At 44.1% G+C, this 14,641-nt stretch overlaps 1 protein-coding gene across 1 annotated transcript in view; it reads left to right on the forward strand.

Annotated features, from left to right (window-relative positions):
- PDGFRA (platelet derived growth factor receptor alpha) overlaps positions 1-14,641 on the forward strand; it is a 36,348-nt gene that overhangs the window by 8,064 nt on the left and 13,643 nt on the right. Inside the window, exons 3-12 of the mRNA XM_063336452.1 lie at positions 920-1,234; positions 4,200-4,463; positions 5,214-5,344; positions 6,727-6,898; positions 7,002-7,191; positions 7,677-7,792; positions 8,266-8,392; positions 9,364-9,557; positions 10,029-10,123; positions 10,231-10,363. Coding sequence (XP_063192522.1) covers positions 920-1,234; positions 4,200-4,463; positions 5,214-5,344; positions 6,727-6,898; positions 7,002-7,191; positions 7,677-7,792; positions 8,266-8,392; positions 9,364-9,557; positions 10,029-10,123; positions 10,231-10,363 — 1,737 coding nt within the window. The remainder of the gene's footprint in view (positions 1-919; positions 1,235-4,199; positions 4,464-5,213; positions 5,345-6,726; positions 6,899-7,001; positions 7,192-7,676; positions 7,793-8,265; positions 8,393-9,363; positions 9,558-10,028; positions 10,124-10,230; positions 10,364-14,641) is intronic.

Below are 14,641 nucleotides of genomic sequence, written 5' to 3' on the forward strand. Positions count from 1 at the left end.
GGCTTTGCCACAAGGTGACAAATATAGAAAGGGGCCCGCAGACCGGGAGAAACACGTGCGGGAATGAGAAACTGGTTTCAAAGACAGGCTGGATTCCCGCTGGCGGTTTATCGCACAGAGCCCACTTTCACGCCACGGGCCTAAGTGTTTGTTTATTGTGGACTACCCTATCTGTTTTGTACAGGTCATTTGGTAGACTGAAACAGCAAATTCCACTTCCCTGGTGAATTCCCCGCTTTTTTAGGGTGTAGATCCTCTAATTTTCCTTCTGGGAGTTGGACCTGCACCAGCCCACCTACAAATTACCTAGGCTCGCAAATCTGAGCCTCTAACTGTAGATTTCATCTGAAAGCCAGTGCCATCTACAACATCTAGTTCAGTGAATTACAGTTTTATTTGGCTGTAAGCCTTCTGTACATTTTGGCTAGAGGTAGACCTGATGCACAAAATTTTGGATGTAAACTCCCGCTCTATCCGTTTGCAGAAATAGAAGCCAGATGTAAAATGCAAGTGCTGGGCTTTGGAAAGGGTTTCCAAAATTCAGCTGAGCTGCAAGATGCTCGTGACCCAGCAGCTGGGGTGTGGGATTCGCTGGTCCGCAGCAGATCGGTGCCCACATCTGGGTCTGGGAAGCCCAGGTGTGGATTGGGGAGCCATCTCTAACTTCAGCTCTGTCTTTCACCTCCTTATTTGACAAACACAAGTCGGCAAGCAAACACTTAGCATTTCAAAGGGAAGCCGTTTGCCTTCCAAAACACTGGCAAAACACCGGCTTTTAACAAGGGCAGATTTCCTGGGCCATCAACACATCCAAAATGGTTAGAAAAACAGCCGCTCTTGATCCACTCTGCTGTCTTTCACATCCTGCGCCGAGGTTGTTCTGTGTGTTCATATGCTATTTATTCATGTCTTTTTGCAGGACCGTTCCTAACATTTTGCCAGCTTCCTCTGCCGACTATTGTTCCCAATAGGAACGAAATGGTGGTACAGCTGAATTCCAATTTCACGCTCAAATGCTCTGGAGACAGCGAAGTGAGCTGGCAGTACCCAGTGACCGAGGGAAGCCACAGGATAGACATTAGACATGAAGAAAACAACAGTGGCCTCTTCGTGACAGTGCTGGAAGTAGGAAATGCCTCAGCCGCTCATACGGGCTTGTATGTTTGCTATTATAACCACACTCAAGTGGAGGACGGGGAAGTGGAAGGGAAGGACATCTACATCTATGTGCCTGGTGAGTGGGGGATGCCGCAGCTGTACCTGGAGGTTTGGATGGGAGGGCTGAACCGTAGGTGTTCAGAAGTCGGTGGCAATTTACCATCAGAGGAAGATAAATGACCCCAGGGCTATTTCCTAACTTGTAAATCAAGACCAGCCCCTGTGAATCTACGGATACGTTCCTCTTTCTTTCTATTGGCTTTCACTTTTTTGGTAAGAGTTTTTAGTTCTCAACAAGAGGGAAGAATTCACAACTTCAGACCTGAGGTCTCCTGACCACCAGGGACTGGGTGGTAGGCCTTGGTGGCCAGGTCATCTCAGCTGTGGGGGCATGTTCAGCCTTCAGGTTTGCCTGGCCCCCAGGTAGGGATTAACATCAACGCCAGTCCTTCCAGGGGTGACTTGGGTGGATGTTTTGGGACCTGTACTGATGAAACCAGTGCCATGTCTGACACTACAGCAGTTGCCAGATGAGGAAGGCCATATCTCATTCTTAACCTTGAATTAGGCTTGAACCGAGAACTGGAAAAAGTTCATGTGTGCAGAGGGCCTGGGAAGCATAAAGCAACGGAGACATCTTGGAGGTGGCTGTCACAAGGGAGGGTGAAATGAGAGGTGTTATTGGTGGCCAGTCTGACGCAAGATTAAAAATATGGTGCTACCATGCAGTGCCCTGTAATTTTCAAAGCAAACACAGCCTTCCCAGGCCCTGCGCCGCCTTTCTCTGTAGTTGTGGAAAACCTGTTGGACCCAGAAGAAATGGCATCCCTTCTTTTCGGAAGTACCTATCCCCAGCTTTGCCCTCCCTCCCCCTTGTTCCCACTGGAAATCTGTTTAAAGGCTTTCCACGCTATCCATGGGATGGAGATCTTTATTGTCATAGCTGAGAGAGGCACCAGAGGCTGAGCCACAACCGACTGCCTCCGTAAAGCCCTGTCTGGATGTTTCCTCGGCGTTGGCTGGGGTTCAGGGGATGAGTGGCACAACCGCAGGGCCAGGAAGGATCAAGCCAGTAGATTTGCAGTAAATATTTTGGACAGGAAACGAAAGAGAAAAGAAGGGATTGCAAATCACCTTGCCAAACTGCAGCATTGCAGTTGTGAAGGAGACAACGTCTGCAACTGCAACAAAGACTGTGGAAGGGGGAAAAACTCAGGAAGCACTAACGGGACTTATCGTAAAGGGAATTTTGCAGTAGCATTAAGTTTTTGCAATTCATGATGTGTAATTCAAGGACAGTGATTCTTCCGAGAGTTTTTCTCCGTTTTCCTTGTAAAGCGTTTGCTTTCATCCTTGAAGCGAGAAGATGTCTCAGCGGAGGCTGCAGGCTTTGGCACATGTATCTCGATTTCCAAACAGCTCTCACCAAGTCACCAGAAGATGTTGTTGATGTTAAGGAGTCTTGTAACTCACTCGGTGAAGGAATATAAAGGCGAGAGATGGAAGATTTCTTCAAGAGGCCTTTTTGGTTTGGTTTCTGAATGCCTCTAGACATCAGCCTACCAGATATGCAGGGCAGAGACACCCTGTAATTTTTTCCACTCACTAACCATCAAGATGTCATAAATGCAGTAACATATCCTTTTCTTCAAATTATAGAGAATGTTTCTGTTTCCACTATAAACTTCGTCTTTACAATTGTTTTTCCTGCAATGAATTAGGAGGGCAATGGGTGGCAGCAACCCACTTTAGCCAAGGAGGATTACACTGAGACTTCACACAATATCCCATTTTCACTAACAGCACACAGAAAACCAAACTAGGTGAATCCTGTTTCTGTTTTAAATTACAGTGGGAAAATGAATACATGGAGTTGGCAGCGTCTTTGGGATGGAGCGCTGTGTTTGGAATATTGCTACAAAGAGCCTGCCAGTCCAGCAGAAAGTCTATTGTTGGAGGGATTTGGATTGCTATTTATTAAATTTTATTATAAAGCTTCGCACAGAAGCTTCAGGCTAGCAGGGATTATTTGTTTATTCCGAATGGCCAAATGGAGATAATTTGAGGGCTGTGCTTTTTAATTGGATATGTTATGCAATTATGTTTTAAACTCAGGCTTTGGATTGGCCGGATAGGAAAGTTGGCATGTCTTTTGTTGACTTTAAAAGAAATAAAACTACCAGGTGTTTGTTTGCCTTTTTCTGGTTGAATACTGTATTTTGAAAACCACATGCTGTGACCATAATTAACTATGTCTCGTAACTGTAATGTCGGACATGTTAGAAATGCATGAAGTTAAGTACCTTGAACTATTTTTGATGAAATGTGGTTTTACTGGTGTTCAACATAAACAACATGAAACTGATTTCTACAGTTTTGACATTGAAAGGGTTCGGATTTTTTTCCTTCCCCCCCCGCCCCCCCCAGCTTATATATTGGTTAGGAGATAGCTACTATTAACAAAGAAAAAAAAATTCTAACTGAAGAAGATGACTGATCTGTACCAATAAAAGGCAGAATCTTTAATATTTTTTTTTTGTGCAGTGGATGTTGAACCTAAGTGCCAAATCCCGTGTCATAAAAATAGGATGTTTAAGTCCAGTTTCTCCCCTGAGATCTTTGCTGTACATGTATCTTGATAGAGTTGTCTGTGATAAAGTGAATTCATCTTTACTTTGGTCCCCAGCAATTGCATGAATGTTTTCAAAGCCAGTAGTGATTTTCTTGCTTTTTGTCACACAATACCTTTTGCCCTCACTGTAGGAATATCTCAGAACCAGGTCTAAGGGGAATAATACTACTTAGCTTTTTTTCCTTGGGGTCCTTTGCATTTCCCATTCTTTCCTGTTTCGTGCTTAGGTCAAATAAGAAAAAGGAGATACTGCATACAATTAACATGCCTTACCTGCAATCTCTGAAAAAGTGGAGTAATAAACTGTACTAGTTTTGGTTATGATCTATAAGTGGTCATTGATATCCAATTTCTGCACACGGTCTTACTACAAACAAGACAGTGTAAAATTACCTCTTGTATTTTACAGACCCAGACATGCCTTTTGTCCCTTCTATACCAGAAGACCAGTTCATCCTAATAGAAGAAGGTGATCCCACCATTATCCCTTGTCGGACAAGTGACCCAGCTGCTCAAGTGACTTTAGTTAACAGTTTGGACAAGGCTATCTACGCTTTCTATGACAGCAAACAAGGCTTCATAGGGAATTTCCCTGCGGGCTCATACACATGCAAAACAATGGTTAAGGGCGTGGAGTTCAAGTCCGATGAGTTCCTCATCTATATTTTAAGAGGTATTTATTTTTGTTCATTTAAAAAAAAAGAAATAATAATACTCAGCCCAGTCCTTTCCTCAACACTGTAAGAGCCATATTAGCACCAGCATCACAGGATTATATCAGATACTTCCCCAACAATGAGCTCCTTGCTCTTCTGGCAGTATTACTTGTTATTTAGTTGCTAGTTTACTTAGCAGTTACGTACAATTTTGATGAGCATAAAGTGTCCTTAACTTTACCTCCTCTCCCAAATGGGTACAAGAAAAGTCTTTCGTGATTCAGGTGTTTTCATCCTGTTGGCTGAAACGTAACTTAGAAGACTGGTGTTTCCCAGTGGCTGCAAGTCGTAGGACTTCAAGTAGTCTGAAAAATACCATCATTCAAATATTTTGACAATAAAGTTTTTGTTGGCCAGCAACGGATTCTCAAAGACAGTCACTGATCAGCAAAATGTGAATTTCTCTTATACCGAGTGCCTTTTCACAGGGGCACTTGAGGTGATAGAAACTTCTAATTTTAAGCACAGATCATTCTTTGTGGGATTGAACTCAATGCCTGTGCACTTCATGCTTTAAATACACTTTGTTTATATCAGTATAAACCTGAATCAGTTTATATCAGTATAAACCTGAATCAGTACAAACACTGAATTTTCTAGGTATTTCTTCAGTAGAGGAAGTGAAATGGAAATCTCCCCCTGAAATCACACCATGTGAAAATTGCGTACTTTTAAAAATGAAATCTGCTCTCTTTCTCTTCTCTTAGCGACTTCACAGCTGCCGGTTGAAATTGAAGCTCTTAAAACTGTCTACAAAACAGGCGAGACCATCGTAGTAACTTGTGTGGTCTTTGACAATGAGGTGGTTAATTTACAGTGGAATTATCCTGGGAAAGTGGTAAATATCTCTCTAGTTATTTCATTTTTCATTTGAATGTTTGTAGTTACTTATTGGGGAAGAAGGTGGGGTTGTAAAATATTCTTCTCTTCTCCGAATGAGGACAGCTGAGGAGAGAAAACAAAGTAATTTGTTTTACTTTTAGGTTACCACAATAGAAAGTCAGTCCCAAAAAGTTAGAGTTTGCTGTTAGTAAGTATGCAAAGTATGAGAGGAAGGTGAGGTGTGACTAGGAGTCCATCCTCCGAGGGAGGAATGCTGTCTCTCAGGTCTTGTGCTGGTTGAAAAAAAAGAAATGTTGTGGAAATAGAAAGGCCTAGGAATGTGCCAGACGTCTGCGTAGAGTTCTGCTGCTGCAGGTTGAACCTCTAAAATGGCTCTCGTAAACCTCGGGTTCTTGGGCATAATGGAGGATGATGAAGAATCAAGTTCACAGGCTTTGTTGTTCCTCATTATGCAGGTGTTAATTAAAATGACTCTTACAGTCAGTGTAATTACTCACTAATGAGAACCGCCAAGTAAGAAAATCTTAAGACTTTTGGAGAACCTCAGAAGGTTTCAAACTGGCGTTAACATTCTGCAGTGAGAATTTTTGTTGGGTAGAGCCCGTCCCTGTCAATTGAGAACTTCAGAGTATCCCATGTAAAAAGTCTGGTCACTGAAGGGGTGGCGTAGTTGAAGTGACTACCTAATTACGATCCCAAATCCCCCCTTTTATTTAAGTGAGTTAAGAGCCCAAGATAAAAAATGATTTAAGAAGGTTTTGTTCTATTTTTCATCTTTGCTATACGCTTTGCTATAATCTTTGCTATACGCTACCTTTCAAAACTGTCCCCAGCATATTTTTTGTTCCAGTCTCTCATGATGACATAGTCTACCATTCTCACCATCCTTTTACCTGTAGCAGTCTTGTCCTTGTCAATAAATTATTCTTGTTTTGAGAGCTGGCAGGACATAGCATCTAGCAGCTACTTACTTTTTATCTGATGGAGGGGATAAAAATTCACCCTACTTCATGGAAACTGAACAAATAAAATTCAAAATAAAAAGCCGTAGCGTTTATGCCTGAGGAGAAGGTAGTGCATAAGCAGTAAAACACTCTTTCGGGCTGCCCACCTAGATTTTGAATGGCATTTGGTTTTGAGTGAACGAAATATGAGCTTTCAACCTCTTCATCCTTCTGTGCCCGTCCCCGAAAGGGTGTATTTTTATAGACACACCTTCAGTGCCTGTGGCTGAAAATACATCCCTGACTGAGTAAAGTCTTCTGCCGTACAGGGTTTAGATGGTTGCTCTCGCTCCAGTGGCATCATAGATCCACAATGGTGTGCTTTCAGCTCAGTTACTTAAGTAAGGTTTTTTTTTCCTTCTCCAAACTACAGAAAGAAAAAGGTCTGATAAAACTTGATGATATCAAAGTCCCATCGCAGAAGCTGGTTTACACCTTGACCATTCCTGAGGCATCAGTGAAAGACACAGGGGATTATGAATGTACTGCTCGGCATGCAACCAAGGAGGTTAAGGAAAATAAGAAAGTAGTCATTACAGTCCATGGTATAGTCTGATTTTAGTGTCCAAAAATTATTAACGTGTTGGAAAACACCAATCTTGAAAAACACTGCACAGCGTTGTTTACGCAAGGCTTTTTCTTTTCCAGACAAAGGGTTCGTTCACCTGGAGCCTCAGTTTAGCCCTTTGGAAGCTGTCAACCTACACGAAGTCAAAAACTTTGTCGTCGACGTGCAGGCATACCCCGCGCCAAAAATGTACTGGTTGAAGGACAACGTGACTCTGATTGAGAATCTTACTGAGATTGTTACTAGTTCCAACAGAGTCCAGGAAACAAGGTGAAAATATTCTTCTGACTCTTACTTTGCCGTGTTGACTTCACCTGGGCACCGCTCCAATTTATAATATTATCCGCTATTAAAATAATTTCTTTGTTTTCTACTCTAAAGAGCGATGCCTAATCTACCTCTTCTTATTCCCTTCGTAACATCAACCTCTCCAAATCATAGGAATCTTCATTTCTGAGCACTAAGCCCCTTCATTCCTCCAAGATGTCTCCGCTCCAATAATTTCTAGCTATTTCCAATCATATCCAAGGCTTTGTTAGATCCTGGCAGAATATAACTATGCCCACTTGTTTCTCGGTTGTATTTTGGCAGTTATTTACAATTTGAATAATTATTTTAGTGTAAAGGCATACTAGAAATGCCAAATGCCACTGCATTATAATCTCCACAAGCGCAGGTTATATGTTGCATTGAAGTGGATTTTTTTTTTTTAAGGTCTGCTTTAAAAACACAAACAAAACCTCTCATTTCTGCAGGTTTCAGAGTATATTAAAATTGATCCGGGCCAAGGAAGAAGACAGCGGATACTACACTTTGGTTGCTGAAAATGAAGATGAGATTAAAAGATACACCTTCTCCTTGCTAATACAAGGTAAGGAGCTTTGCCCACCAGAACTGATGGCACACAGCAAAGACTCGATCCACTTACACATCCGATTGCCTGGAGTATTGCGATAAGAAAGGTGTGAACCGGGGTCTCCGGAGGAGTGCGTGCGTGCCGAGCTCTTGGAGCTCTCGTACCCCGATCCTGGCTTTCACTTCGGTGCTGGCCTCGAGCCAAAAAGAAACTTTATCCTCCCGCCTAAGTTATTCCAGCTGACAGCGGGGACGATAGCTCGTTTAGTATGACATGAGGACGTGGCATAACCGCAGCGCTTCCTTTTCATGGCCCTAGCCTGGGATCCACTCTCTCCTACAGGAGTTAAGGACCTCCTGGATGAGTCCAGGTCTCTAGCTGGCACTAAGCTGTCGGCCAAACAATACCTGTCCCGGCTTATTTGAAATTTCAGGCTGCTTTTGTAGACCCCGATGAGTTATTTTAACAAATTCCGGTCTCCTTCCCAGTTCCAGCCCTGATCTTAGACCTCGTGGACGATCACCACGGCTCCTCCGGCGGGCAGACAGTGAGGTGCTTGGCGGAGGGGACCCCGCTTCCTGATGTGGAATGGCTGGTTTGCAAGGACATTAAAAAGTAAGAGGAGCGGGTGCTCTCTTATCTAAAATACGACTGGCTGTGTCCTTCATTAGCTTAGCAGTATTAGTTACTGTACCACGCTTTCCTCATTAAGGGCCAGTAAGCTACAAATCTGATTTGTCTTTTCAGAGGCTTATATTTTGCGAGAGGTTGTCAGTGCCCTTCCCAGTGATTGCATCCTGTAGGAGAAGACACAATGTGCTGATTCAGGAGGTTTCTCTCATAAATCTTTGTGCTCAATGAGCGAACTCAGCAGATTTCACAATCCCCGTTTGTGTAGCTGTCCTTCCATTCGGGGAGGTCTTATCATTTCACATATAGCTCCGTCTGCCTCCTTAACACTCTTGCGTACTTCTAAATTTTAACTTGTCGTTATTACCCCCCAAATTATAATTCTTACCTTCAAAGTATTTTAGACATCTGGAGTAGTTATTCCTGGTTTTGGTAGTTCTATACAGGCACCTGTAGCCACTGTGAGGCTGGTTTTGCCCTGGGAGGTTATCCACCAGGGAGAGGGAGACCATGCATGGGAGGAGGGTAGGAGCCCTGGGCACCTCCCAACTTTGTTCTAGTCACATTGTGCTAAAACCTCTTACTGCCTGGTGGGACGAGTGTCCTCCTCGCCCTGCCCCAGGGAGCCTTGTACGGCACTAAGGATTCAGGGAAAAATAGAGATAACATCCAGTACTATAACCCTATGGGATCCATAGCGACACCAAGGTCTGTCTACACCAGACCTGCTGGGCTGCGTTGTCAGCCCCTCAAAGTGGCAGCAGTAATGAGGATCAGAAGGCAAATTATTCTGAGGGAAGAAAGATGTAGGCTTTTTGCAGAGGTGGTCTTAAGCATTTCTGGTCTCTAAAATGAACGTTGTCAGAAGAAAGAGGGAAAGGTGATTGCTGTTCTGTTCACTCTTCTCTACCCATATCTAAGCCCAATGCCTGTTCCCCTGTTACTCTTCCCTGCAGGTGCAGCAATGACACCTCATGGACTCTTTTGACTAGCAATATCTCTGATATACACATGGAAGCCCACCTAGATGAGAAAAATATGGTGCAAAGCCAGGTGACCTTCCAGAAGGTCGAGGAAACGCTGGCTGTGCGGTGTGTGGCGAGGAATGACCTTGGTGCTGTTACTCGGGAACTGAAGCTGGTGGCTCCCAGTGAGTTTGCTTTGTCCTTCTGTGAAATTACAGCAGCCAGTTTGACCCCTCTCTAACACACCCCAGTTCAGTCTTAATAGATAAAAATGTGAATTGTTGCAGATAAAAATTAATGGAAATGTTTGTTGTTTTTTTTTTTTTCCACCCTGGGACATCTGAGGGTGAGGCATTGTACAGGGTTTTATGGTGCATCAGTTTTTTGCTTGTTATGTGGTTCCATGATTCATTTTATCGTTTTATGGCCACTGGCTGTAGGATGCTCTTCCAGACAATCTCTACATTTGGTTTTGAAACAGAAAGGCAGAGCAGCTCTGGGCTTGGCAAGACCTTACAGTCACCAGCCCCAGGGACCACTCCTGCCACATCTGCAGGACATGGGAACTGCGATGGTATGGGAGGTGGATGTCTTCTGTGTGTGTCATGTTCCTCGTGGTTCAGGAGGAAAATATGGTCTCTCTTTTTATTCCACAGCCTTGCGATCAGAACTGACAGTGGCTGCTGCTGTCTTAGTGCTGTTAGTGATTGTGATAATTTCACTGATTGTCCTGGTCATCATATGGAAACAGGTAATGTAGAAAAAAGCCTATTTCAGTTTGGATGCTGAACCCTGCTGGGTTTTGATCTGCTCTGAAGTCAGACTAATGGTTGGTTTTGCATTCGACGTGCTTTGCAGAAGCCGAGGTATGAGATAAGATGGAGAGTCATTGAGTCTATCAGCCCTGATGGCCACGAATACATTTACGTGGACCCAATGCAACTGCCTTACGACTCCAGATGGGAGTTTCCTCGAGACGGGTTAGTGCTTGGTAAGTTTCCTCTGAGGGATTAATCCCATCCTTCTCTGGGGAGAAGGACAATTAAGGACAACTCTGAGGTCTCTGCTACTGGGATTTGCGATGTAACTCATGGCCATGAAGTCCAGAGCCTTTCTGTACCTGTCTGTTCTCCTACCACATCCTCCTCTCCCCCTGCAGTGGTGTCAGCCTTGAGCTCCTTGGGTTAGTGTCTCCCATGCCTCTGGTCCAGCTCTCCTCCATATGCCTCTCGTGCAATGCCCACCTCCACATGGCTTAGGGGGCTTCTCCCAGCGTTAAATTCCCTCTTCAACACTTCCGCTAAGGCACCCACAATAAATGCATCAGCATTTTTTATTTGCAAGGCATTTACACACTTATGTGTAGAGGCCAAGGGAAATCTGCAAGTAGTTACGTAGTTTTATTAAAAATATTTTCTAAATTATAAATCCACGATGTGCATATATCAGTACTGAGTAACTTAGTAAGTTATTTTTGGGGCTACTATCCTTCCCTCCCTTTCTGCTTTCTTGCTTTGCTATCCCTGCACTGGAGTCCATATAGATTTCAGTTAGTAACTACTTCTTCAGGGCTGGCCCAATCTGTCATTTGTATCAACTGAAAGTGTAATGATTATAGACAGTTTTAATGTTCTATCCAGATAACACTTCAAATTCACAAGGCATCCCTCTCTTGGAGGTGTCTGTTCACCAAGTTGTATGCACAAAATACAGGAGAAGAAAACGAAAGACATTTTTTGTTTGATATATTGTAAGAAACACGCTCCCCTGGTGTAGTTCTCCTTCCTCCACCGCAGAGAAAGAATTGATGTTAATTCTTCAAAGCGGCAGCGCAAAAATTTCTGGTTCAGGAATGATACCCTTTAATTAAATTCATGTTGCTAATTGAAAACTAGAGGAGGGTGGATATTTAATGGAATTATTTTATTACAACCCAGACTTTAATTATATGCCTAAATAGGATTTGTCAGATCTGAGCCGTTAACAGACCACCGCTGTGACTTTGTCTCCCTCTGACTCACGAGCACCAGCCTACTTCAATGCCTTCCTGTTTACAAGTATATTCAGGATAGTCGGTGCTTAAAAAACTAATGCTACATGCCCTTTTAGCAGCCTGGATTGTACAAGCATTCTTCTCGACATGCTTAACACTTACCCACTGGCAGTTTTGCCGTATAAAATTCTTGCTGGTGGGGACCTCCTTTGTTTCTGGGGCTGATAATGCTGGTTTGTGCGGGTTTTCTCTTATCGAAGCGGGAAACGGCGGCAAAGCAATTACACCTTTAGCTCCGGGAGGCTCTGAAGCGGGATACAAACCCATTTTGGCTCAGCCAGACAAGCATTTCCCATCCTAGCTGTGTAAGCCAGCTGGCTTTTATTTGTTTTTCTAGCTAGTAGTGCCTGGAGTGCAGCGCCACGTTAAATGCCAACTCTCAGCGTTGGCTGGCTGGAGTTTCAATTGATAAATTTGGGTTGAGCTGCAAATTTCCCTTTGGTATCGCCCCTCCGCAATGTATGGAGTACTCTGCTATTTAGAGCATTCAGCAGCCAGCACAGAGATGTGTAACAGGATGAGAAACGCGGTAATGCAGTGAGCTGCTGGCAGGCCACTGCCTTCTCCTGGCTCTGCTGAGAAGTAGCGAGGTCCCAGCAGGACCTGGACCTCCTTCTTCAGCTGAGATGGCCAAGGGCAGGGTTTTTTGAGGAGCGGGGTCCAGGTGCTGCCGTTTCTCAGGATGCTGGGGTAGCTGTAAAGAGCTGTCAGAGTCGTTCCCGTCGCTACCCAGCAAGCCACCCATTTGTCCTGGTGGCCTTAATAAAATGAAATGCTGGTCTGACACAGAGTCAGACCCATCCCCATTTGGAAAAGGCAAGTTAAGATTCAAGTTATGCAGCGTTTAGGGATGTGGTGTCTAATTTTTCATAAGACTAAAAACTGGATGTAGATTATAAAGCTCGTCACTTGGTTGGTTTTTTGGTGGAGACCAAGAAAATAAAAATTTAGTTTGGGGTGAGCTGATCATCCCAGTTCAACTTTAGCTAAAGAAGCATCCAGTCGAGAAGGTGGTGTCTGGAACAAATTCACAGACTTCACCTTTGTATTTGTGTCCCCCTCACACAGAAAACCAGCACCTTTCCGACAGGCTCAGCAGATAAGCTCCGTGGGTGGGGAAGAGAGGCTGAAATAGCTCTCAACCCCAAGGGTGGTTCCTCCACTAGTATGAGGAGGTCCCTCTGTGGTGGAGAAGCAGTGCTGCTCCTCTGGTGGGAGGAGCACAGCGGTGCCTTTATACTAAGAGGAGTAAACACATGCTAGAATTTTGGGCTCCACTGAAGACTGTGATGGCATCCCAGATGCCTCCAGCTCTTGAGCAGTCAGCTCCCACCTGACTCCAAATTGTTAAAACGCATGGGGCTTGGGCTGCGTCTGGGGAGAAGGGTGAAAAGGGGAAGGAGGAGGGATGGCTCCCCGCCACTCCGGAAGCGCTCTCACTGTCTCCACACGCACCCCGGCTCAGCAGAGGTGATGGAGGGGGAGATGTGCGCCTCCCGCTCAGCCGACAATATGGTTTGGGGAGGAACTGGCGTGTGAAGACAAGAAGATCAAGGAGCATCAGCAAATGCCATCACATTCTGAAGGGCTGCATCCTGCCATGTGGCTCCCAGACCCTTGGTCTGAAAAGTTTCAGGGGCCAAATTTCAGGCTCAGGTTGTTTGAATTAGTCTGAAATTTAGTGGGAAGCTTTCTCACATCCTGACTGGGAAGAATAACCTTCGGAATCTTGAAAAGAAATCGCATAGTTTTTGAGCGCATGACAAACTATGCTGTCATAGTCTTGGAGAGGTTCTTCAGCGGTAGCTCGGCTAAGCATGCTTTAACTGTTTCTTGTGCTTGTTAGTGACGTAGATATAGCTCGGCTGGAAATTTTCTTTTAAAAGCGTGCATACAATAAAAGTGGGGGATGTTGCTAGAGGATAACAGAAACATATGGCGTCGCATGCCAGATAACACCTTCAGAAGCGTCAAAGGTGGCAAGTTCAAACTGCAAACGTACGTCAAAGACAAAATGCCATATATCTCCATAGTAAAAGTCACTGCTTATTCTTCCCGTGCTGGAAGTTAAAAAGTAACATAAAACAAAATAAAGAGCTTGTCAGGAATCTGAAAATATTCACTTAGTACACATTGCCTTAGTGAACTTACTCTTCCATATGTAAACTATGAAATATAGTATTTTGGAGTATGTTTGTGCAGTTCATATTTCTCTAAAATCTCACTCAATCTGTACACAATTCTTCCGCACGCTGCATCCATACCAGGATACAGGATATGATACTCCAAAATTTTCGTCTGAATTGATTTGTGGGAAGAGTAAAGTGTGTATAAACATTAGCCTTTTCATTACAGCACTTGGAAATTCGCAATAAAATTTATTCAAGCATATGAAACACACTTGTACATTAAACTTCAGAGAAGTTTCCCCTCATGTGTGATCAACATGTATTTCAGCTTCTTGCAGATCACTGATGGTCCTGCCTGTCTATTTCTAGACGTGCTGCTGATGTCTATCTTACCGCTAGATGCATCCAGCATCGATATAACAGCCCGAAACTATGGCTAAGGAGATCAATTCGGATTTTTAAGTAAAGGGCACAACTGTACTGTAGTCAGGTGTTGGCTGTGGCAGAGAAGTCAACTTCAATGTAGGAGAATCAATGATTAGAAAGGATAAAGTGAGAGTGGCAGGGCAAAGTCTGAGACGAATTTGAGTGAGTTGAGCTCCCACGTGCAGATGTGCTCCTGGTGTTTGCTTGCTTGTTTTTGTTTAAGAATTGTACTTAATGACAGCATTTCTTTAACATATATTTGCCTTTTCTACTTAACAACAACAGTAATAATCATAATCATAATCAATCTAGTCCAACCCCCTGCCAGAGCAGGGTCACCCAGAGCAGGTTGCACAGGAACGCGTCCAGGCGGGTTTGGAATGTCTCCAGAGACGGAGACTCCACCACCTCTCTGGGCAGCCTGTGCCAGGGCTCTGCCACCCTCAGGGTAAAGAAGTTCCTCCTCATGTATAGCTGGAACTTCCTGTGCTCAAGTCTGTGCCCGTTACCTCTTGTCCTGTCCCTGGGCACCACCGAAAAGAGCCTGGCCCCATCCTCCTGACAGCCACCCTTTAAGTATTTATAAGTGTTGATAAGGTCCCCCCTCAGCCGTCTTTCTTCCAGACTGAAGAGACACAAATCCCTCAGCCTTTCTTCACAA

The sequence above is a fragment of the Chroicocephalus ridibundus genome, chromosome 5, assembly GCF_963924245.1.
Source record: "Chroicocephalus ridibundus chromosome 5, bChrRid1.1, whole genome shotgun sequence".
Taxonomy (NCBI): domain Eukaryota; kingdom Metazoa; phylum Chordata; class Aves; order Charadriiformes; family Laridae; genus Chroicocephalus; species Chroicocephalus ridibundus.